This window comes from Callorhinchus milii, unplaced genomic scaffold (genome assembly GCF_018977255.1).
Source record: "Callorhinchus milii isolate IMCB2004 unplaced genomic scaffold, IMCB_Cmil_1.0 Scaffold2, whole genome shotgun sequence".
Classification (NCBI taxonomy): domain Eukaryota; kingdom Metazoa; phylum Chordata; class Chondrichthyes; order Chimaeriformes; family Callorhinchidae; genus Callorhinchus; species Callorhinchus milii.
In genome coordinates, this window is record NW_024704743.1 from 99,866,832 (window position 1) to 99,892,773 (window position 25,942).

At 41.6% G+C, this 25,942-nt stretch overlaps 1 protein-coding gene across 2 annotated transcripts in view; it reads left to right on the top strand.

Moving 5' to 3' along the window:
* Positions 1–7,211: 7,211 nt before the first annotated feature.
* Positions 7,212–25,942, top strand: part of smchd1 (structural maintenance of chromosomes flexible hinge domain containing 1) — a 93,640-nt gene continuing 74,909 nt past the window's right edge. Inside the window, exons 1-10 of one of the 2 annotated variants that reach the window (XM_007900936.2) lie at positions 7,212–7,405; positions 11,508–11,583; positions 12,723–12,884; positions 14,200–14,282; positions 14,370–14,503; positions 17,988–18,102; positions 19,077–19,196; positions 19,755–19,921; positions 20,245–20,338; positions 22,796–23,006. In XM_007900936.2, coding sequence (XP_007899127.1) covers positions 7,217–7,405; positions 11,508–11,583; positions 12,723–12,884; positions 14,200–14,282; positions 14,370–14,503; positions 17,988–18,102; positions 19,077–19,196; positions 19,755–19,921; positions 20,245–20,338; positions 22,796–23,006 — 1,351 coding nt within the window. In that variant the 5' untranslated portion in view covers positions 7,212–7,216. Of the gene's footprint in view, positions 7,406–7,664; positions 7,686–11,507; positions 11,584–12,722; positions 12,885–14,199; positions 14,283–14,369; positions 14,504–17,987; positions 18,103–19,076; positions 19,197–19,754; positions 19,922–20,244; positions 20,339–22,795; positions 23,007–25,942 lie in introns of those variants that run through there. The other variant, XM_042346889.1, reaches the window with a different exon arrangement.

Here is a 25,942-nt window from a genome sequence, read left to right on the forward strand (position 1 = left end):
GATTATTGGCCAGGACACTGGGAGAAACTCCCTTCACTTTTTGAATAGTGACAATGCAATCCATAATGTCTATCTAAACAAGCAGATGGAGGCTCAGTTTAATGTTTCATCCAAAGGATGGCACCTCCAACGAGGCAGGGCACCACCAGCACTGAACTCACTGTGTGAGTTCAAAATCCTGGTACTTGAATCCACAACCTTCTGACTCAGAGGTGAGAGTGCTACCAATTGGGCCAGGGTGATGCACAATCCAGGGGAAAAGAATGTCATGAGGGCAAAACCCCCCACCCCCAGTGTGTGAGTATACAACCTTCTGACCCAGAGACAAACGTGGGACAGTGTACTGTGATCTTGTAAATTAAAAGTGTTCAGGCCACCAGGTGTGATTAAAGAAAATATCCAGCAGTCAACAGAAGGGGCTCCAGTCCATCTGGTCAAACTCAAGTGTGAACATGTTGAAAGTTAAGATAGCCACAGGTAAAGCCTGAGTTCTTTCATACCTCTACTTGATTAAGTCCCTTGAAACCCTGACAAACCGTTTTGGTTCATTAAGAGAAAAATCTTTGTTGAGGTGTGAATACATTTCAGCAATAGTTTAACTTGTGAGGTTCTGTGTCTGAATGAAACTGAAACCAAGAGAGGAACAGAGAAAGAGGAGTCATGACTGTTTTGTTGTTTGTTTGTTGTCTTTTATAAAAGAAAACTTTGCTGCTAATAAGTTTGAGTTAATTTCCAAGAATCCTGAGTAAAACGTGTGAAGTAATTTTCATTCAAAGAGTGGTAGAAACCTGGAATTCTCTCCCCCAAAAGGCTATGGGTGCTGGATCCATCGACACCTTCAAGAGTGAGGTTGATAGATTTTTGGTAGGTCAGAGTATTAAGGGATATGGGGAGAAAATGGAACTGAAAGGATTAGTTGAGATACAGATCAGCTATGATCTAACTAAATGGCGGATCAGGATTGAACGGCTGAATGGCCTACTCCTGTTCCTATGTCATATCAAAGGAATCTTGCTTCTCCAGCTGGTATGTGCAGTTCAATGATTTCTTCATATTCTGAACAAAAAGAAAATCATTGATGCTTTTATTACAGGCTAGAACTAGCAGTAATTTATTATTTTTAAAAAAACAAGGTAGGATCTCAACCATTCAAGGACAGAATCATGAATGTTGAGGTGAGAGGAGATGCAGTGAATGAGAATAGAGTGGTCAATGGTATCGAAGACAGAAGAGAAGTCAAAGAGGATGAGGTAGGCAGAGGGAGCTCTGGTCGCAGATGGACTAAATGTCATTTGTCACTTTGACTAAAGCTGTTTCTGTGCTGTGGGTGGAAAGGAAATCTGATTGGAGGGGTTTGTGAAGGGAATGGTGGGAGAGGAAGGAGCGAAGCTGGACCTTGGAAAGGGAAGGGAGGTTGGAGATGGGGCAGTAATTTGAGAAGCACGGTCCAGGGAGGGTTTTTTAAGGATAGGAGTGATGACGGTTCATTTTAAAGGGGTGGGAATGGTGCCAGTGGACATGGAGAGGTTTATGATCTCTGTGAGAAGAGGGGCAAGGAGGTGGAGCTTGGAGGTAAAGGGGTAGGGATGGGGTTCAGGGAACAGGTGGTCGGTTTCATGTGGGTTATAATGGTGGTGAGAGAGGAGTGGGAGATGGTTTGAAGGTGTGGAGAGAAGGATGGGTAGGGGCTGGGGTGGGAGGGGTAGATGGGGAGGGGGTAGTCGACAGAAGGGCAGAGGCAGCTGAGCAGATCCCCTTGATTTTGGTTTCAAGGAAGTCCAGCATCGCCTCACAGGTGGCGTTGGAGGAGAGGATGGGCAAGGCGTGAGAGGGTGGCAGAGGAGCCGGTTGGTGATGGAGAAGAGGAGCCTGGGATTGTCGTATATCAAATGCGTTATTATTACTCCCTTTTTATCTTAAGCTTTTAGCTGCAAGCTTTGTGCTTTGCACACAAATTCTTACTTTTCTGCTGATTCTCCACTTACGATTACTAGCCTTTTATATGCCCTGTAAATATTTATTTTACAAAATGAGTCTAGCATTTTAATCCTTGCCATGCCTTTTGTCTGTTGGTACATCGTAAATGTAGCATGTAATAACAATAATAATAATCCTTGCATTTGATATAGCGCTTTTCACGTCGGGAGGGCATCCCAAAGCGCTTCACAGAACACACTGTAAAGTGAATTGATTGTATATTTGTGGGCGAATCCATGTAACATGGATTTTATACATCAAATCAATTAATCTTATTTTCCTAAAACACACATACATTACAACAGTTGTCCTTACAGAATGTCTGTCAGACATCAAGTCCTGGATGAGAGCTCACCTCATACTCATGTTCAAATCCATTCACTCCCTGGCACCTCCCTACCTCTCCGACTTCCTCAATCCCCAATTACCACCTGGCGCCTCCGCTCGACTGGCACCGGCCTCCTACTCATCCCTCACACTCTCCGTTCCATCATCGGAGGTCGCGCTTTCATCCATTATGCCCCCAAATCTGGAACACTCTTCCTCAATCCCTCCACCTTGTCCCCTCTCTCCCCTCTTTTAAGTTCCACCCGAAAGCTTTCCTTTTCAACCGTGCTTACGGTCCCGCCTCCCCCCGGCTCGGAGTCAGGTTCCGTCACTGTTAAGCCACCGAGACACTACCCTGCGTGGAGGACGCTATATAAGTGCAAGTTGTTATTGTTGTTGTTGAGCTAACCTTCTTCAGTTGAATGTCAATAAGACCGACGCCCTGCTGATTCGCTCCTGTCAGTGCCACCACACCTCAGGCGCGAGCCAGTCTGGAACCTTGGCGTCTTGTAAATCCTGAGCTTGATTGTCCAGCGCCTTGGGACATCCTCCCAACGTGAAAGACACTATACAAATGTAATTTTGTTGTTGTTAAAACAGAAAGTAGCCATTAATGAGCAGAATGCGCATACCAGGCAAGAGGACCCGGGTTCGATTCCCAGCAAGGCGAAACATTAGGTAACTTTCCTTGCTCCACACACCTCTGTTTACCAGCAGTAAGTAGGAACCCGTTTGTTAGTCAATTGGCGGATCGCTTTTCTGGGCTTAAAAATCCCTTCGAAAACGTTTTTTTAAATAATAAATTGCTCCTGGTTCTAGCCAGTGGTAAAAGCAATCAATTATTTTCCTTTTGTTCAGAATATGTGGAGTCCTGTAGCTCAGTGGTTAGAGCACTCGCTTTGCAAGTGACCTGAGTTTCAATTCCAGGCAGAGGGCGAAACCTTGGGCAAGTTTCCTTACTCCACACAGTGCCTAATAATAATCCCTCCAAAAAACCCAAAACAATACTAAATTGGTCATTTTCAATCTACGACTGTTTGTGGGACATTGCTGTGCGCAATTGGCTGCCGCGTTCGCCCACAAATATACAGTCAATTCACTTTACAGTGTGTTCTGTGAAGCGCTTTGGGACGTCCTCCAGACGTGAAAAGCGCTATATCAAATGCAAGGATTATTATTATTATTATAATATGAAGAAATCACTGAACTGCACATGCCAGCTGGAGAAGCAAGATTTCTTTGATATGACCTCACACATCATTGCTTTTGCTTCCACAGGTCTACTTATTATGTACATTCTGATGACTTTCTGTTTTATTGAATGAGGATAGCTTGTTCCAATTTTAGCAATAATTCAGGGAACATTCTCTGAAAACGAGTTTAGGACCTTGGTGTTCAACTCGCTGCTAAGGTTGAAGCAAAAAAAAAGAACATTTTCCCTTCTTCCCCCAGTGTAAAATACTCCATATCTGAGGTAAGTGGATATTTTTATTATTGTATCATTCTATGTAATAATTCAAGCAAAGACTTGTGCAGTATGTACTTAGTTCATCCCTATTTATCAAGGTGATCCAAACTCTTCCTTTCACAAGCTGCAGGTCATCCAAAACTGTGCAGCTCGTGTACTTTCACACATCAGACTCATGACCCTATTACTCCCATCCTAGCCTGACTCCACTGGCCTCCCCATCCCCCACAGGATTGAGTTCAAGATCCTCGTCCTCACCTTTAAGACCATCCTTGGTCTTGCCCCCTCCTACCTCTCTGACCTGCTGACTCCCTACCAACCTGCCCGCTCCCTCCATTCAGTGGGCTCCGGTCTGCTCCATGTCTCCCACCCGACCCGCCCTACCATCGGTGGCCGAGCTTTCAGCCTCTCTGCCCCCACACTCTGGAACTCCATCCCATGGTCCATTCGCCCCGCTTCCTCCCTTGCCTCCTTCAAGACCAGTCTCAAGACCCTTCTTTTCGACCGTGCCTTTGGTCTCCCACCTCTCTGCCTTTCCTCACCCCTATACTACCCCTTCCCCACGCTCAGGCCCCGACACCTGACTGTTCAGCGCTTTGGGACGTCCTCCCGACATGAAAGGCACTCTATGAATGTAATTTTGTTTTGTTGTTGTTTTTGTAATAGGACACACCTGCAATGAATGAAAATGTTCAATCCAACTGAGTGATTTTCTAATTCGTGTACAACTTCAGATGAATCTATGTTCAAAGTTAATGACCAGAAAATCTTGTTTGGCTGTGCCTTCAATAGCAGGATTTTCTTCGATATTCCACTGAGATTCTTGGACTTGTTAAAAACAGAAATAATAACAGGATATTTAATGTTTTACGTTGCAGCACCACCTCAGCACTGGACAGTCAGACTAGATTAAATCTTACCGTGGATCTTGAACCCAAATTTATTATAAATACAATACTTCAGGTTGATAGCATTCTGAAAACACACCTCTAAAAAGTGTTAACCAAACTTTTTTTGTTTAGTGAGGGAAAGAAAGTAGAAGAGCTGTATAACATTTCCATTATAATATAAGAATACTTGCATTTGGTATAGTGCCTTTCACATTGATAGGACATCTCAAAGCATTTCACAACATTTACTGTAAAGTGCAGTGATTGTATTTTATAGGCAAATTGATTTACTAAATGTCATAATGTATTCAACATATATTGAGTTACTACATTTTATAATGTATTCCACACAATACATATATTTACACATTATGAAAGACCACTTAGATCCAGCTATTCCTAAAGATTGACTGTATGGCATCCCTCCAAACGCCAACTTCCACACATTAGATGCATTACTTTCATGCTGCAGTCAAACACCAATCTCCACAATTGAGAGCAGCACTATTGCAGTGGGAAAATCCCCAGTTTCAGCAATTGCACTGAGGCTGCATGGTATAATGGCTGCACTTGGGCTCATTATTTTGCACATGAAACCAAGAGCATGTGACTTCCTGTGGCAGCTTTTCAAAAGCATTAATTACTGTGGATTGTGGTGATCCTCCCACAATTTCCTGCTATTAGGTGGGATGAACTCAATCTCATCTCAAAAGTGCTACTAAACGGATGCTAAAAATGCTGGTCATTGAAGAACCAGAATGGAGTCACTAACACATAAAAATAGATTAGTGTATATATCATGATGAAATGATGAATTCCTCACCACAATGGATAATGTGGCATTGGGTCTTAATTACCTAAATACTCTTATTATGTTGAACAAGAATTCCAGTATCCCAATGAGTTAGCATACCGTAGATTTTGAATTCAAAGTCCCAACATGAAAGGCGCTATAAAAATTTAATTTGTTGTTGAAGTTATTGAAGTTGTTGTTGTTGAAGGACATCCTCCCGACATGAAAAGTGCTATACAAATGTAATTTTGTTGTTATTGTTGAGAGAGAGATGAAGACGCCATCGAGTAGAACCATTAAAACCAACGGCTGAGCTAAGCCCTGAAGATGCTCCTCAGACACTTCTTGTCAAAGAAAAATGAAATATTCTATGAATGTAATAATCTTCAAAGGATTTCAAAGGTAACGTTACATGGACAGTTAAATGCATGAAATAATCTAAATATTACAATTTAATAATGTGCTCACTCAATCCACAACTGTTCATGGGATACTGCTGTGCGCAATTGACTGCCGTGCAAAACACACAGTCACTACACTTTGCAGTAGATTCTGTGAAGCGCTTTGAGACGTCTCGAAGATGTGATAAGGTGCTATATCAAATGAAAGGACGATTGTGGCGGAGCCTGACCCTGAGCCGGGTAGCGGTGGGTGGGAGGTGACCGTAAGCACGGCCAAAAATGTTTTCAGGCCGGACTTGAAAAAGGGGAGAGTGGGGCAAGGCGGACGGATTGAGGGAGTGTTCCAGAGTTTCGGGGCGCAGTGGTTAAATGCACCACCTTCAATGGTGGAGCGGAGGGCACGAGGGACAAGCAGGAGGCTGGTACCAGTTGAGCGGAGGCGCTGGGGGGGGGAATTGTGGAGTGAGGAGGTTAGAGAGGTAGGGAAGTGCCAGAGAGCGAAGGGATTTGAACACGTGTGGGAGGATCTTGACGTCAATCTGTTCGGTGATTGGGAGCCAGTGGAGCCTGGCCAGAACTGGTGAGATATGGGTATGGAGTTTGGTCCGGGTCAGTATGCGGGCGGCAGAGTTCTGAATGAGCTGAACAGTGGAGCTGGGGAGACCGGTGAGGAGCGTGTTGGGAGTAATCCAAGCGGGAGGTGACAAATGCATGCACGAGGATTTTGGCTGCATTTGGGGTAAAGTATGCGCGGAGGCGGGCAATGTGGAGTAAGGCGGTCCAGGTCAGGGATCGGATGCGGAGGAGGAAGGACGGTTGGGGGCCGAGCCGGACGCCCGGATCGCGCCGCGCACTGGTTCGGCGAGTCTTGAGGACGTGCCGAGAGAGCTGGAGGAGTTTCGAGCCGCAGGAGGAGTGGGGACGTCGACGGGAGCCGAGGAGAGTGGCTTCCGTCTTGTCCACATTCGGCCGCAGGAAGTTTGCACTCATCCGGGGCCTGACGTCTGCCGCACAACCTGACGGCACAGCGACGGACCCGGAGTCGACGCCGGAGGAGGAGGCAAAGCAGATTTGTGCGCCACCCGCGTACGTGTGGAAGTTTTCCCCGGGGCCTGCGGGTGACGTGATAAGCCGCTGTATCAAATGCAAGGATTCTTCTTCTTATTCTTCTTATTATAATAATAATTATAATGACAGTGATATTTATTATTATTATTATTATTATTATAAACCGCCCATTCTGTCTGCGGGACAGAAAGGCGATCAATTGTGGCGCGGGCGGAAGTGACGCAGCGCCCCCTCCCCCTCCCCCTCCGGACAGGAGGCGGCGCCGCGATCGAGCGGCTCCTGTCCCCCCCTAATGAAGATGGCGGCGGCCGCCGAGAGCCAACCGCCCCCACCGCAGCCAGAGCCAGAGGCAGAGCCAGGGCCAGGCGGCAACCAGAGGAAGGTCTTCATCTTCGACCGGCGCCTCGGCAACTCCTCGGAGAAGACGGAGGACGTCGGCGAGCAGTGCACTTACCAGGAGTTCAGGAGCTCCGTGTGCCGGGTAATGAACGCCGCCCCCGCGCGCGCCCCTGACACCCGGCACCACAGCAGCCGAGACAGGCCTCTCCCTCACTCCCTCCCTCACTCCCTCCCTCCCTCCCGGCGTCCAGTGTCCCGCCGAGCCGAGCCCCGGCCACCACACACACACAGCCCCGCTGCGGGCAGGGGGAGAGGGAGGGGGGGAGGGAGGGAGAGGCCGCGGCTGCTGACGGGGGAGAGGCTTCTCGGAGGCTCTCTGACAGCGCCGATGTGGAATTACAATTGCGCAGCATAAAATGGAGGTGTGTCCGCGCGCGGGTCCTGGTCCCCTCTCCACACCCGTGAATGTCTTTACACCGCGGGGGGACGGGACGGGGACGGGGACGGGGGGGAGAGAGAGCAGTGACTGACTGTTAACTCGTGCCTTCGCCTCTGCCTTTACACTGGGGGTTGCGGGGCAGGTGTTTGCCCGTTTCTTCCGTGTCACTGTCCCGTGTATACCTGCCATAGGGAGGGAGGGAGGGAGGGAGTGGCGGTGCGCCGTGGGCTCCCGAGACAGCCACATTGGCTCTAAAATAGGGAGAGAGCCCCTTCATTAATGAGAATAAGAGGCTTTTGATGGATCAGTTACCGGGTGCACTTTCCTGATGGACCAGTTACCAATTCAAGATACACTGTCTTGACTGGACGGTTGCAAGGTGCGCTTTCCTGATGGACCAGTTACACATACATTTTCCGAATGAGTTAGTTACCTGCATGGCTGTGCTTTCTTCAAGAGGTGTGTGCACCCATTAGTTTCTTTGAACAGGCTTATTTGCATTTCTTTATTCCTTGTAAATGTTGTGAGGCAGGATACAACAAATTGAGTTTGTACAGCGCTCTTCACTTCGGGAGGACGTCCCGAGGAGCTGAATAATTGTCATTTGTAGTTGAGCTTTAACCCGATGAGCCAATATGCATTCTGTAGACATCAATGACATATTTATTTAACCTTCTCCAACTCCTCTCAGGCTTTATTTTCTCTCAATGGATATGGTCTTAAGAATACCCAGCTTCCATGGTGTGATGTGAAGCAGAGATGTTTCATTCTGTCTTCCCATCCAGGCACTTGCATCTTTTTGCATAACTTTAAGAAAACATGAACTAATTGTGGTTTACGTACTTTAATACTCAAATTATGTCTTGAGAATTTGGAATTCTGTTGTAGTGTCTTTGTTAGTATTGGTGCGTTTTTAACATTTTAATATGCAGTTAGTTACTGAACAATAATAAAACATTTTGGTCAAAAATTCTCGCAGAACAGTGTCAGTATCATAGGAGTAGATCATTTTGCCTCTAGTGAGCTCTGATATTTTCTTATGCCATGGCTGATCTGTAACTCAGTGTCAGTTGCTTGCCTTTTCTTCATACCCTCTGATACTATTTCTAGCTGAGTATTTTATCTACTTTCCTCATGCATATTCCCATAGATTCTGCAATAACAGTCATTTGAGAAAGTGAATTCTATAATACCACAATGAGTAAAGAGATGTATTCTGATTTCACTACTAAAATCAAATTTTTAGATTATGCTATCTTGTGTTTCATCTTTGTGCAGTGGTAGCACTTTCGTCCCTCAATCAGAAGTTTAAGCCCCACGTCAAGACTTGGAATCACACAGACTAACGTTCCAATGCAGTGCTGGGGGAATGTGCATCGTCGGAGGTGCCGTCCTTCGGATGTGTTGTGAAATATTAATCCCTCCAAAACCAAAAACAATAATAAAAAAATTGGTCATTTTCAATCTACGACTGTTTGTGGGACATTGCTGTGCGCAATTGGCTGCCGCGTTCGCCCACAAATATACAGTCAATTCACTTTACAGTGTGTTCTGTGAAGCGCTTTGGGATGTCCTCCCGATGTAAAAAGCGCTATATCAAATGCAAGGATTATTATTAGGATTATTAAGTATTGAATAATCAGTTCCTGGTGAAAGTATAAAATAATTGAAATTAAAATGGATTTTGCATTGAAAGCTAAACTAAAAAATAAGACCTATGACAAGAAGTTTGACCTGTTTATAACCTGTTTCAATAGACAGATTATAATTCCCTTCCAGTTTTGTTTGGGTTGATTGCAAAGGGATGAAGAGAAACTGTAAATTTCTCATCTGTAAAATGAAATTGACATGTACTTCATGGGAGATGTACACTATTTATGCATTTTTAGCAGCATAAAAGTGGGCAGATAGAATTTTACAGCAGGAGGATTTGTTTCATTGTGTTTGCCGGCTCTAGTTCCACTTACGTAATAATAATAATCCTTGCATTTGATATAGCGCCTTATCACATCCATGAGACGTCTCCAAGCACTTCACAGGATATACTGTAAAGTGGATTGACTGCATACTTTGTGAGCAAAATATGGTAGCCAGTTTGTGCACAGTAATGCCCCCAAACAGCCATGGAATAAGTGACCAATTTTACTTGGGGGATATGTTGGCCACTGGGAGAAACTCTTCTCTTTTTGAATCGTGCCATACTCTTATGTGTTTTCAAATGTACTTTTCAAAAATTTGTCTGATTCTGTTTTTAAAGCTGTTGCAGAATCTGCTTTGATCACAATTTTTGTTAGTGCATTCCATGTCTTAATAACTTTCTGTGTGTTTGTGCGAACATTTCTAATCTCTGCCTTTAATATCTGTCCATTTGTTTGGAGAAAATAACAAGAAGCAGAACCTGTTTTATAGAATAAATGCCATGAAACATTTCATCCCTCATCCAGGATACCTGATGGATTATATATCTACACTCATTGCATTTTTAAAGCACTGGTATGGATGGCTTTTCTTTGTATCCATATCCTTGCTAGCTGGCTTACATTTGCCTGATGTATCTTTATTCTTTTTATCCTATCCTGCACATTAGAAGACAATGTTGGTGACCCATTATATTTTTATGTGAATTGATTGTTTTAGTAACATTGTAGGATGCATAAACCTAGGCTATCATAACATAAATGTTAGTTACTGTAGAGATCAGGAAAACAAGAACAAATTACAGATGATAGAAAACCCAGAATTGGATGCCAGAAAACGGGGTTTCAGGAGAAAGTTGAGCAAGGATCAGGCTCACCTTCGGCTGCTGTATTCTGCTATGCATATCAGGAAGATGTATAGTTTGTGAAGATGACACTGTGAGGGAAAATACTCAATTTCTCCTTCATGAAATCCATAGAAAGTGCCTATTCTTGAATAAATTTTGCAAATGTATGACTTGAGTAGTTTGACTTTGTGCCCACAGCAGGCCTTAGGGATATCAATCCCCAAATGGGAAAGCCCTCTAACTGGTTGGTGTTGTCATATAAAAATATGTTCCCGGTTCTCTTTAATATTAAAGTTTCCATATCAAATGCATGGATTATTATATGGAGTTAACTTAAATTATATGCATTGGATTGGTAGTGCATTCAATTGATGTTTAACTTAATATCACTAGTAGTAATAATAATAATAATCCTTGCATTTGATATAGCGCTTTTCACGTCGGGAGGACGTCCCAAAGCGCTTCACAGAACACACTGTAAAGTGAATTGACTGTATATTTATGGGCGAACGCGGCAGCCAATTGCGCACAGCAATGTCCCACAAACAGTCGTAGATTGAAAATGACCAATTTATTATTGTTTTTTGGTTTTTGGAGGGATTATTATTAGGCTCTGTGTGGAGTAAGGAAACTTGCCCAAGGTTTCGCCCTGACCTGCCTGGAATTGAACTCAGGTCTCTCGCTTGCAAAGCGAGTGCTCTAACCACTGAGCTACACAGACTTGCACTGATAAATGCTATCGTCCCCATCACTAATATGGATAGTGTATATTTTGCAATATGAGATATGTACGAGCAGCCTTTGTGCCACAACTCTGTAGTGTAAATTCATGAGTGAGATTCAGTTATGTCCCACAGCACCCCTTGATGTATTCTGCTCACTTTACGCCCTGAGGAAGATTTTAACTATAGAGCTTACTGTGAACTTCTCTCTCACATGCCTCCATGTTATTTTGTATAGAACTTGGATTAACTCATGGCAGTGCATGACTCAATTAAATATTTCGTTTTAGTTTGACATGAATTTTTATTTCTTCCTCAGCTTTTTGACATTAAACCAGAAGAAACATTTGTAATTACAACAACTACTAGGAACGAAATCAAAGATAAAAATTTCGGTAAGTAATTTAATCTCGTTCACATGTGAATAAAAGTTGATATGTGATGTAATTTCTTCAATAAGATGCAACAATAAGATATTGCAGATACATTGCATCCAAGTTCCTGCTGACAATGATTAAAATATAGTCATTTGTTTTCTGGTCAGCCGATTGTCTGATGTATGCAGAAGCCCATTACTATGTTCAACAGTATTCAAACCAGATTCAGAGCTCCACATATGGAAGCCACCTCTGCATGGAACTTTCCTTGTGTCTGGAATGGAATGTGCATTCTCTCCCTTCTTTCCTAATTCCAAAAAGTATTAGGCTCAGATTGGTGAGAGGCAAAGTTTAGGGATAGTTCTGGAATTTAACTAGTTTGGAATTTGTCTGACACCAAATAATAATAAAAATAATAATCCTTGCATTTGATATAGCGCCTTACCACGTCTTTGAGACGTGATAAGCTCAAAGAGCTTCACAGAATATACTATAAAACCAAATGACAATGATATGCCAATGAGAACACTGTTTGGCAAGATTCTTGCTGCTTGTCCAAGAAGGGCCACCATATGCATTAGAGCATTGGCTTCCAGGGTTAACAGCAGCTAGTTGGCAAGATCCCTGCCCCAGTAACTGTGTCTACCCCTCCAAATCCTACCATCAAGCCAGGCAGCCTGGTCTGTCATCAGCAGTGCCTTCGAGTACAGTGGATCTGTCTGATTCAGAATTTGAACTACTGATACTACCAGTGAGGATTGATTTAATTCTGACATTCTGTTGCCAAGCATATCATCTTGGAGCCAGCTTAGCTCCAAGCCGACACAGCTTAGCTCTCCAAAAGAGGATGGTCACTGGTTGGTCATTTGACATCTGACATGTACAGGTTTGAGTCCCCTCCAAGTGAACAATGGGTACCAGGAACTCTCTTACGACACTAACCCCCATGGTCCATATTATCAACATAAGTTTGAAACCTCTTATTTTCTTTTGTACAAACAATTCACACAATAAACTAATTACAGCGTTATTGACTAAAGCACTGTATATTAAATATGTATTTGATGGAAAAACTAGCTTGTTAAATTGTACATAAAAATGCATTTTAGGTTGGAATACCTTAATCAGAAATGTGTCTGGAAACTTTTTAATCTTAGACAAAAGCGTTCAGAATGGCACAACTTTGTATGTGCTTCACTCAGTGGACCAAATGCTGCCATCGGCAACAAGAGAACGAATTGAATTTCTTCCTCACTACGATACATTGGTTAAAAGTGGCATGTATGAATACTATGCCAGTGAGGGCCAAACTCCTTTACGTAAGTATAAAATGCGCTTAGTTTGCAACATGCATAACTTTACTATGTAAACTCCCTGTTTGACGGTCTCCCCAACTCCTCCCTCCATAGGCTGCAGATCATCTAGAACTCTGCAGCCAATGTCCTCTCCTGCACCAGGCTCCGTGAACCTATCATTCTCATCCTCTCCCGACTCCACTGGCTTCCCATCACACAGAGGTTACAGTTCAAGATCCTTGTCCTCACTTTCAAAGCCCTCCGTGGCCTTGCTCCCTCCTATCATTGCCACCTCCTAACCCCCTAACAACCTGCCTGCTCCCTCTGCTCAGCTGGCTGCAGCCTGCTTCACATCCCCTGCCTCGCCCTCCCCCCATTGGCAGGCGGGCCTTCAGCTACTCCACCCATACCCTCTGAAACTCCATTCTGCGGTCCCACCACCTTGCCCCCTCCCTGCCTCCGTCAAGAACTGTCTCAAGACCCTCCTCTTCGATCATACCATCAGTCACCCTCTTGCCCCCCACCCTTCCTGATCCCGACCCCCAGCTCGCGTCCAAAACTCTGATTGTCCTTGGGACGTCCTCTCGATGTGACAGGCCCAATACAAATGTAATTTTGTTGAGGTTGAATGGGTGTGAAATTTTTGCTTGAATCTTAATTGTGACAATCCTTTCAAATTTGTGTTTGAGAGCATTTTGAGTTACGTAAGTTTAAGTGATGTTAATGTTACAAGTTATTAATGGGAACAATTAAGAGTAACTGGCACAATATAAAGGCATTTTCCCCAACTCTCGTTGAACCTCTTGGATTGGAAAATTTGTTTATGAAAATCTAGCCTCGCGAGTTAGAGAGATGCAGGAAGGAAGTCCAATGGAAATAAGTCACTGTGGATTTATAAAATGTTTGCAATATTAATATTTACTCTCGACTTCTTAAATGCCCGCTTTGCTGGTCTCCCCAGCTGGAGCTCAGCTTGGGTTCGGTGTCATGCTCTGCCACTGTCAAGAACTCTGGGACGCTACCCTGCATGAGGGGCACTATATAAATGCCAGCAGTATACTTTCTATGTTCTTGTGAATGTGTGCTATTTGCTGACCTTACGTTAAGAAAAGATGTTGGTGGCAACCTGGAATATGGCGATTTTTCGCTCTTTTATAATGACTCTGGATATCGAACCCTGAGAACTGCATTATAATGGTTTTCCCTGTAGAAGTACTAAAATGAACTTAGTATGAAGGTGGAATGTAGAAGCAAGCACATTTGTGGCATGTTAATTTTATCTTAAAAGTAAAGCTATGAATATCTACCTGAAATAACTTTTTGTGTTATTTTTAAACAGCATTTGCCTTTGCAGAATTGGTAGATAATTCTTTGTCCGCAACAGCGAATACTAAAGGAGTTAGAAACATACAGATCAAGCTAGTGAGTAAAACTACTTTATTTATTGAATGGTCTTCTGTATTTACATCAATATTCTAGTCTTAATGGTTTGTTTTCTTTTTGTTCTAGTTATTTGATGAATTGCAAGGTAAACCAGCAGTAGCTGTAATTGATAATGGGAGAGGAATGACATCTAAACAGCTTAATAACTGGGCAGTGTATAGGCTTTCCAAGTTCACCAGAACTGATGAAGACATTGAAAGGTTTGTTTGATTTTACTTTCCCCAAATGGATCAAATAATTTTGTTTTTAATATATGCTTTTGAACTGCTTTAAATTCTTAATTACACCTTGAATATGTAAACTTGAACAGCTATTGTATAGCTAAGCAATTATGGCAAATTACTAAGGGAACGTGTACTGTGCTGGATTTCTTCTTCTTGTGGTAAAATTGAAGCGTAACCTATTTTGTTATGTTTGGCTAGCAGTTAAATGTGTTTCCTTGTGAAGTACTGAGCCTTAAAGTTCACATCACTGTTTTCATGTCTGCTGAGTTAATTGAACTCGAGTTGTGTGGAGGGCATTGTGGTTAGCATCAGCAGAATGGGGATTAGAGGAAAAATTACCAGGGTTCTTGCTCGTGATTGCCCTGCAATGAGCCCTGCTGGAAAAAATGTGTATGGGTAACTGGTGGGGATTGATCTTGTTCTGGGCATCTATCTATCTTAGTTAGTCTTTTGGCACTTGCCATCACATTGTGGACTGTACTGGGAGTTGATCTGTAGTACCTTGGCTCCAGGAAGCACTGTATGTTCCATGTATGCCACCTGAAATGTGTAAATTCCTGTGTCTGGAATGGAATGTGCAATCTCTCCCGCAGGGATGCACCCTGCTTGCTTAATATTGGAGAATTTTAGGCAAAGATTGGCAAGAGCCAAGGCTTGGAGAACCTAGAGTTTATTCAGCTAAAACTGCTAGCTTGTCATTGAAAGCATTGTCTGGCCATCTTCCTGTTGTTTGTCAAGCTAAGACCATCCTATCCATTAAGGGTTTGGCTTACATGGTAAACAGAGGCTAAGTGAGGAGAGTTCCTGGTGACTGATCTGCCCTTTCCGAGACTGGCTAAAGTCATCAGTAACTGTAGACCCGTCTAACTCTAGAACCAACTAACAAGATGTCATAGAGGATTCTGATATTCTGCTGCCACACATATCACTTTAAATCCAATCCAGCTTCAAGCAGATCCCACCAACACCCCCCCCCCCCCCCTCAAAAGGATAGTCACTAATTAGTTATTTGACAAGAGTTGATGAACAAAGAGAGCACCAGGTTGGCATGGTTGAAACATTTGGCACAGGTAGATTGCAGAGGTAAGTTAATAATTTGACAGGCGATGGCAAGAGTATAGTGTTTATACAACTAATATCCACTATATATATTAAAATATATATATATATGACAAACCCAAAGTTCAACAAACCCAAAGTTCTGTATTCAAACCATATGACTATATAACAACACAATAGTCCTCAATATACAAGAATATGGATATACATATCAAATAATAGAGAAACAACAGCATGCACTCAGGAATTGCTTAGTACTCCAGACAAAACAATAAGCCCGAGAATGCACCTCAACATACACAGCAGAGGTCAGACCCTGGAAATCTCTCAGGGACAACTTGATTATGCAGTTCAACACTTAATAGGGACTGGTGCCCTGTAAACCCTCAGACACAACCATTCCTATAAAAACAATACTTAATCACAGAACTATCACACAGAATCACATAGTGGCTCCTGTAAACTCAACAGAAACAATCAGCTCTTAGTCCAGCACCTCATTCGTGGTGCCTAACTTCTGCGTTTCAAACGGACCAACCACTACTACTGTTATTACTTCTCTGCCTAACAAACAGAACTGAAAACGTTACCCACTACTCCTCGTCTCACTTTTAATGGTCACTTTCTTCCTGGAGGTAAATTCCCTCACCCCTGTACATATACATAGATACAGTATAATTGATAATAATAAATAATAATAATCCTTGCATTTGATATAGCGCTTTTCACGTCAGGAGGACGTCCCAAAGCGCTTCACAGAATATACTGTAAAGTGAATTGACTGTATATTTGTGGGCGAACACGGCAGCCAATTGCGCACAGCAATGTCCCACAAACAGTCGTAGATTGAAAATGACCAATTTAATTATTGTTTTTGGTTTTGGAGGGATTATTATTAGGCGTGTGGAGTAAGGAAACTTGCCCAAGGTTTCGCCCTTCCTGGAATTGAACTCCGGTCTCTCACTTGCAAAGCGAGTGCTCTAACCACTGAGCTACAGGACTCCACATTGATATTGATTCCACTGGGAAGTGTGCTGACCCTCTACACAACTCCAACTATTTCAGAGTTACATCTTTTATGTGTTTCTAACTCCACCTCCCCTTGTCACAGAGATAGCCCCACCCTTCACAGGCTGCTTTGCAAAGAGAGAGAGAGACGGACAACTTCTGGGCAGCTTTCCACAGCCTGCTTGCTTCTCAGCCTTGAGATAGGCAGATGTCTGAGGCTGCAGCCTTTTCTTTCTGTGGTCCATTGCTCTTACATCTGTGTTCAAGGACCCGATTGCTCATTATCTCAGAACATCTTCCCAGGAAAATGTAATCAGCAGCTGACCTCAGCCCGCCCAGCAGTTACATTTAACTATCCTTCTGGAACACTCAGAGTGTTGGTGTTTGAAATATATCAAGGCACCCTGAAGTGATAGTCGGTATATTTCCACATAAACTTGCATAGATTACAAAACTACTGGTCAATTTAAGGACAAGAATTCCTTGTAAAGTAGGTTGATTTTCAGCATGTTCAAAAACAAAATCATTGTGAAATTGGGGTTGAGCTGTACAATCTGGAGTCCTGTAGCTCAGTGGTTAAAGCACTCGTCTTGCAAGTGAGACACCTGGGTTCAATTCCAGACAGGGCGAAATCTTGGGCAAGTTTCCTTACTCCACACGCCTAATAATAATAATAATAATCCTTGCATTTGATATAGCGCTTTTTACGTCGGGAGGACATCCCAAAGCGCTTCACAGAACACACTGTAAAGTGAATTGACTGTATATTTGTGGGCCTAATAATAATCCCTCCAAAAAACAAAACAATAATAAATTGGTCATTTTCAGTCCGTGACTGTTTGTGGGACACTGCTGTGCGCAATTGGCTGCCGTGTTTCGCCCACAAATATGCAGTCAATTCACTTCACAGTCTATTCTGTGAAGCGCTTTGAGACGTCTAGAAGACGTGAAAAGCACTATATCAAAAAAAGGATTATTATATTTATTATTAAACCCAATCCTGCTGAAGCTCAGCTGCCAAGTCTACTGAAGGATGTGGTGTTGACAGGACATTAGTTTCACACCACTGCAGAATAATTTAGACTGTAAATTCAATTCAGGATTTGCTCAGGTATATTAAATGTTATGGTCCCAATTGATACAACTTATGTGAATTTTACTGTCTAATACTAAAGGTGTAACTAACATTAGAGGGATAGAAGTTCTTTCAGATATTATGGGGGAATTTGGAGATCTGAAATATTTTTTGTCTATAGATTTCAACCAGCTATAACGTTTGTGTTTAATTGTCAATGTTCCACTTATCAAACTATATAAATAATTGACTGAGCTTGATCGCCTTTTTACTTGTTTTTGTATACAATCAATTACAAAGAAAAGCTTTTTTCCTCAGTGACCATTCAGGGTATGTTCGTCCACCTATGGTGCCTCGAAGCCTCAATAGTGACATTTCCTACTTTGGTGTTGGTGGGAAGCAAGCAGTTTTCTTCATTGGTCAATCAACTAGGGTAAGTGTATACATTTCAGTCAAAAATAACAAGACTTTGCTATCCTTAATATATTAACCTAGTTAAAGATAGCTTGTTGTCAAAAATAAAATGGTGATAGTCAATGTTCTTTCATGAAATTGGTTTGCTGATCTCTTTCTCATTTCATTGCTGAATAACAAACTTTTATACTAATAGGCAAATTATAACCAGAACACAAGTCCCAGGATTTTGATTGCTGCAATCATAAATACGCATGTATAATTTGTTTCAGGATTTCTGGAGAGAAGCCTAGCTAGGCTCGTCTCCTAATACATGATAAACTATTACACGTGTGGAGAAATATTATCTATAAAACCTTAATTTCCAATTTCTCGAGACTAATGAAATACGAGGAAGGAGATGAGGAGGAAAGTCTTGAGCTTATCTCAAGCTGTGGAATTTAGTGTAAGGCATAATGGAACAATTAAAAATGACAAGTATTCCTATTTTCCTTAAGCTTGTTCTGTGATTAGCATGAATTCTATAAAGTGATAGTTTTGAAAAATACAGTAAATTCTGATGACACCACCGCTCTTAACTCGTCACTGTCACTTAAGTCATCAAATATCATGACTGCTTGCCATATAAACTATTAATAAGAGACATTTCTTTACTTATCAATCCGCTTAACATGTAACCTGTCGCATTATAAAATACTACAATATATTATAACAAGGTTTCCCTGTGGAACTTAATGTCTAAAATCTTTTGAGTCGGATTCTTTGATTCATGTTCATTGTTCTAAAGAATGGAATTGCAGTTGGTTAGGTACAGGGCAGTGTAGCTCATGAAATAGGCAGGAAATGAAGAGGAAATTCTCAAGTCTGTTGAAGTTGAAAAATCTAGCGTCTGAGAAAATGTTCAACTGAAAACAAATTATATGTTTTATAAGATATTTGCGTGTGTATCAGTTCGTTACTCCAGTAATGTGTCCTGTAATTTTTTTTCTCAAGATGATAACCAAGCCTGTAGATTCCCAAGATGTGCATGAATTCATACTTTCCAAGGATGATTTTGAAATGAAGGAAAAAAACAAAGAAGCTATATACAGTGGCTTTATCAGGAACCGAAAGGTAAAGTAGCATTTTAGAAGTAAGTATGTTGACACAATTTACTACAAACCCTTTGTTACTTCACTTAAAGGGGGTAAAAAAAAATTGTGTTCAATTCTCTCTCTTTTATAATTTGGCTTTGCTTGTTGCACAAAATATATGCTGAGAGGATTTTTTTCTCAAAAGTAGAAAACTTGCATAAGTAGGTAACACCTAACTGAGTTGTGTTATCTATAGCTAATCTCTCCAGAGCTGAGTATTAGTTCTTCCAGGGAAAGAATGGATATTGCATTTCAAACGAAGGGAAATTTCAATGTGTAGGTGGTGTGTATATATGTGAAACTTTTGGGATTCTATTAAATAAAATGATGGGTTTTCGCACTTGTCAGATATTTGGCTGCCAAAAAAAATGTATTCAAGTAATTTGGGTAAAACTATGCAAGAGATGTGCTTGAAAGTAGCTGTGTTGGTTTAACAAACAAAAAAGCCTTTTCAGGTAAATTGACTTGGGTTTAAAATAAAGTGCTGAATCTTATATTTCTGAATTTGTGAACCTTTTTTTCTTTTTTAAAAAAACAGGCAACTGATTCATTCCATATCACCAACGATGATGAACGATTCCTTCATGGCCTCATTTTGGAAGAAAAAAATAAGGAGAGCTTTACTGCAGTGATTATCACAGGTGTTCAGGTAGTCCATATACAGTATCTGAAGAACTACTTTCATCTCTGGACAAGACAGTTAGCGTAAGTGATTTTGTTTCAAAACTGCAAGAAAGTTTTTGTATGATCTATCTTCAACCTTTAAAAGATGCTTAAATACTGTACATACAAGACTGGCATGAAACCTAAAATATAGCAGAACCCCATTATAATGCACTATAAGTATGTTGGTGCAGATCAGATCCTTCGGAGAGGGTACTTTAATTGTAGAGTTTATTTTTAAAGGACTATCTTTGCACTTCTTTATTCCCTTCTACTCCAGCTTCACCACAAACCACCGCTGAGTGGATTGTGCATCACTTGTTGCAACTTGTACTTAAGCCAATGATGCTTTTACTTCATTTTAGCCACATATACCACTACTACATTCATGGACCTAAAGGAAATGACATGAGGGGTACAACAAAAGAAGTGGGATCTTACAACAACATCGATATAGAGGTAAATTAAACATTACTTTTGATTTAATATTTTTCATCAGTAATAGGAAATAATTTTACAGCTAAGTTATCTATTGCAAGCCAGAGCATTTTTAAATTAATATGTTGCTTCATAGAAGAGTGGATCACGAGTGAGGATTTTTTTCTCAAATGTTTTTTCAAGAATTGATGCTTAATAGATTTCTCATTGCTTCTTGTCCCAAAAAGCTGAGTAGTTTGATTTACTGTTTGTTTAATCTTGAATACTGATGAACTCCAGGAGGAAAGAGGTATTGGTCTCAACGATGTATTAAAATACCTTTAGTTAAAATTGATTGAACGTGAAATAAAAAGCATTTGTTATTCCTAATTCTAACTACAGTAAAAAACATTATAACACCCTGTATTATAATGACCTGCTCTGCCTTCTGCCACTTCCGCAACATCGCCTGGCTACGCCAATGCCTCTCCCCTCAGGCCACCGAAACCCTCGTCTACGCGTTCGTTACATCTAGGCTCGACTATGCCAACTCTCTGCTTGTCGGCCTTCCTAACTCTTCCCTCCACAAGCTGCAGATCATCCAGAACTCTGCAGCTTGTGATCCTATCATCCCCACCCTCACCCAACTCCACTGATTTCCCATCTCCCAGAGGATAGAGTTCATAATCCTTGTCCTCGCCATCAAGGCTCTCCACGCCTTGCTCCTTCCTACCTCTGTGATCTACTAGCCCCATATTAACCTGTCTGCTCCCTCCGCTCAGCAGGCTCTGGCCTGCTCCACATCCCTTGCAGGGCATGCCCCACCACCGGTGATCCCACATTCACTTTGCCTTGCTCCATCCCTTGCCTCCTTCAAGGCACGTCTCAAGACCCTCCTCTTCAATGGCGCCTTTGGCCACTCCTATGTGCCCTGCCTCCACTCTCCCTGATCACAACCCCCTGCTCGGGTCCAAATTCCTGACTGTCCAGTGCCTTGGGATGTCCTCCTGACGTCAAATGTGCTATACAAATATAATTTTGTATTGGGATTAACATACTGGATATCAAAACAGTTAAATATTTTTATATCTGATGATAAAAGGCCAATGTTTTGATAGATAAACATTGTTTTTTGTATGACAGAGTGGCCTTGTCCTCCACAACAGTTTATTTGTTAAAGCCCGTTTAAGTTAAGTACAGTATAAGTTTATTTAAGTCTATAAAAAAACTTTTTTTTAATTTTGCTCATATTTACAACCTGAATCACTCAGACTTTCGCCATCAGAGAACCAACAGTTAGAACCTCACAGAAGGCAAGGCTGTTTTGACTGTTGTGACAAGATCTCTGAGTAGAAATTTTAGATCTTGCCTTCTGTGAGGTTCGGCCTGATTGTTAAGTAAGTTCGTTTGGATGATATATCCAATATTTTACTTATTGCGATGTATAGAATGTGACTTTATATGTTCTAAGCGAGTGGTGAAATAAAGAGGAGGGGGGAGGAGGGGCATCCTTATTCAACAACAACAACAACTTGGATTTATATAGCGCCCTCCATGCCGGTCGGAGTCTCAGAGCGCTTATTCACATTGTGCATAGGAAGCGGCTGGGATATTGACAGCATAATGATATAAACCAGGGTGGTCCAACCTTTTGGTCCAAGCAGATTCCCTATTTGAGAAAGTTCCAAGGGCTCCATAAATAATATTTTGTGTTTCCCTTCCAGAAACATAACATTCATATACCTTTTTCATATTGGAAGGACATCTCAAAGCACTCAACCCTGTCGGCTAGGCACCTGAACTAGAAGTAGGAGCTGAGAGAGGTGGGATGGGGAGGGGAAAAAATTACCAAAGGAGAGGTCAGAGAGTTAGGACTTGACATGGCTTGAAAGAGGGGAGGGAGGGAGCGAGATGGAGAGATTCCAGGAATGGACGTTTGCTAGGGTTTTCCCTTCCAAAATGTTGAAGTTCAGTCCAAATTGCATAACCCTTAAATTATTTACTGGCTCTTGACTTTTTTGGGAGTTCCTAATTTAACATTAGTGCAAGTACATTAATTTGAGCAAGGTTCAGGATGACCACATTATTATTAAGCATATCATCAGAAAGCTGATTTGCTTATAACAAGGTCTTCTATGGTAGAAGTTGTTACTGGAAGTGTGATACACTTTTGGCGCTGGCTTCCTGTGCATTCGACCTGCCTGATCAACAGCAATATTTTTGTAACTTAATCATTATGTTATAAAGAGGTTGATTTGTACGTTCAATCTTCTTTTCCTCTGATTAGTTACACTGATCATTCTATTGTTGTTTAGCGTCCAAACAGAATGTTTAATTTAAAAGTGAAGAAAACTAAAGTAAATGAAAGTATATATTGATCAAACCTTGTCTGGAATTATTTCCTTTTTCTGATGGATATGATGGTGAGACTGCCTCTTTAATTGTGTTTTTTCAATGTTTACAATTCTGTTGTGCTATTTTATATTTTCTTTATATCAGATCTCAATGTTTGAAAAGGGAAAAGTTCCAAAGATTGTGAATCTAAGAGAAATAAAAGACGACATGCAAACTCGCTTCATCAACACTGCTTCTGACAGCTTTGAGTTTAAAGCACACGTAGAAGGAGAAGGTGTTGTAGAAGGAATAATACGTTATCATCCTTTCCTCTATGATAAAGAAACTTATCCAGAAGATCTGAGCTGTCCATTGAGTAAGAGTGTTTTTTATTATTATTGAATGGTTTAAAGTAAGATGGTCGAATTGCAGAGAGGAATATCAATCTGAACCTCGTTGTAGATCAGTTTAAACCAAATTCTTCCATTTGCAGGCTTCATGAGGGAAGGAAAAGAAGTTACGAGTATGCTGATTTACATGTTGATCAGAATCTTCTCCTTTATTTTCCATCCCCCTCTTACCTTTGAGTTTTGATATCTGCATATATGGTTTGTTGATCATAATCCTAAATACTGTAATGTAGTTTTCAAAGGTTAATTTCCATGGTTTCCCTGGTCTAAATAATGAATGTGAAGTACAGTTGCTTGTACAACAACATTTCTGAAATATGAAATTGTTTAGGGATTTTTTGCTTCTGGCTAGCCTACGCAGTATTAACCAAAAGAGGTGCTGCTCCCAAAGTAAGGTTGGGGAGAAATTGTCGATGGGCAAGAATTTTGACCTTAAATCGCAGCTTTACATGAATTAACACACTTGTGCCTGCTATTCACTCTTCTGATAAACTTTAACACTTATAATAATATGATGGCCAACACACTGTGTGACCTTGCATTGAATAAAACCATGGACTAAATGCACTGAATGGGTGATGGAAGCATTAAAATGGTTTGTGATTTTGGAGATTTTTTTGACTCTTGATCTCCAAATACATTTTTCTGCTGACATTTTGATTTCAATGTATGCCGGCATACAGGAGAATTTAGAGTTTAATTTTGTGTTGTTGCAAGAATTTTTCTTAATTTAGGGCATACTTATTTACACAGATTTGTTTCAAGTCCCAAGTTGTGGAAGGGAATGAGAGAAAATGAAGTACATAAGAACATAAGAATTAGGAGCAGGAGTAGGCCATTTGGCCCCTCGAGCCTGCCCCGCCATTCGATAAGATGGCTGATCTTCAGACCTAACTAATTCCCTTCCCTATCCCCATATCCCCTAATCCCTCTATTTTTTAAAAATCTATCAGTCTCAGTCTTGAAGATGTTCAACCCTTCTGGGTTAGTGAATTCCATAAATTCACTACCCTCTGAGTGAAGAAATGTATCCTCAACTCTGTTCTAAAAGGCTGACCCTTAATTTTAAGACTGTGACCCCTGGTTATAGATTCTCCTACCAGGGGAAACGGACCCTCAGTGTCTACTTTATCCAGCCCTTTAAGAATCTTATGTTTCAATAAGATCTCCCCTAATTCTTCTGTACTCTAGAGAATATAGCCCTAGTTTATTCAGCCTATCCTCATAGGTCAGTCCCCTCATCCCAGGAACTAACTTAGTGAATCTATGCTGCACCCCCTCTAGGGCAAGTGTGTCCTTTTTTAAATAAGGAGACCAAAACTGCACACAATACTCAAGGTGCGGTCTCACCAAGGCCCTATACAGTTGCAGCAAGACGTCCCTACTCTTGTACTCTAAACCTTTTGCAATGAACGCTAACATGCCGTTCGCCTTCTTAGTTGCTTGCTGCACCTGCAAACTAACTTTTTGAGACTGGTGTACAAGGACACCCAAACCCCCTGAACACTAACACGTATCTAATCTCTCCCCCTCTAGAAAATAATCTGTTTTTCTATTTTTTCTACCAAGGTGAATAACTTCACACTTCCCCACATTAAATTCCATCTGCCACCTACTTGCCCACCTCCCTAGCCTATCTATATCCCGTTACAATCTTTTTGCATCATCCTCAGAGCTTACTCTCCCACCTAGTTTAGTGTCACCGGCGAATTTAAGTACGTTACATTCAATGTCCTCGTTTAGATCATTGATGTAAATTGTAAATAGCTGAGGCCCAAGCACTGATCCTTGTGGCACTCCACTAGTCACATCCTGCCAATTTGAGAATGACCCGTTTATCCCTACTCTCCGTTTTCTACCCGTTAGGCACTCTTCAATCCATACTAATATGTTCCCATTAATCCCGTGGGCCTTAACCTTGTGTAATAGCCTTTTGTGTGGCACTTTGTCAAATGCCTTTTTAAAATCTAAATATACTACACCTCCTGGTTCCCCCTATCTAACCTGCTATCAGTGGAGTCCTGTCGCTCAGTGGTTAGAGCACTCACTTTGCAAGCGAGAGACCTGAGTTCAATTCCAGGCAGAGGGCGAAACCTTGGGCAAGTTTCCTTACTCCACACAGAGCCTAATAATAATCCCTCCAAAACCAAAAACAATAATAAATTGGTCATTTTCAATCTATGACTGTTTGTGGGACATTGCTGTGCGCAATTGGCCGCCGCGTTCGCCCACAAATATACAGTCAATTCACTTTACAGTGTGTTCTGTGAAGCGCTTTGGGACGTCCTCCTGACGTGAAAAGCGCTATATCAAATGCAAGGATTATTATTATTATTATTATTATAGATACATCTTCAAAAAACTCTAAAAGATTACTTAAGCATGACTTCCCTTTTGTAAAGCCATGTTGACTCTGCCTAATCTTGTTATGGTCTTCCAGAAATCCCATAACGACATCTTTAATTAAGGACTCAAGAATTTTCCCTACCACTGATGTCAGACTAACTGGTCTATAGTTCCCCATCTTTTCTCTCCCACCCTTCTTAAATAGTGGTGTTACGTTTGCAATCTTCCAATCAAAGGGAACCGTTCCAGAATCCAGAGAATTTTGGAAGATCAAAGATAAGCCATCCACTATCTCAGTAGCCACCTCTTTTAAAACCCTAGGATGTAGGCCATCAGATCCAGGAGATTTATCAGTTTTAAGACCTGACAATTTACCTAAAACCATTTCTTTACTAATATTAATTCCCCCAAGTTGCTCGCTAACATTGTTTTCTTGGTTCTCCTCTACTCTTGGTAGGTTTTCAGTGTCTTCTAAGGTGAAGACAGTAGCAAAGTACTTGTTTAATGACTCTGCCATGTCTTTGTCCCCTACTATAATTCCCCCCGTCTCTGCCTG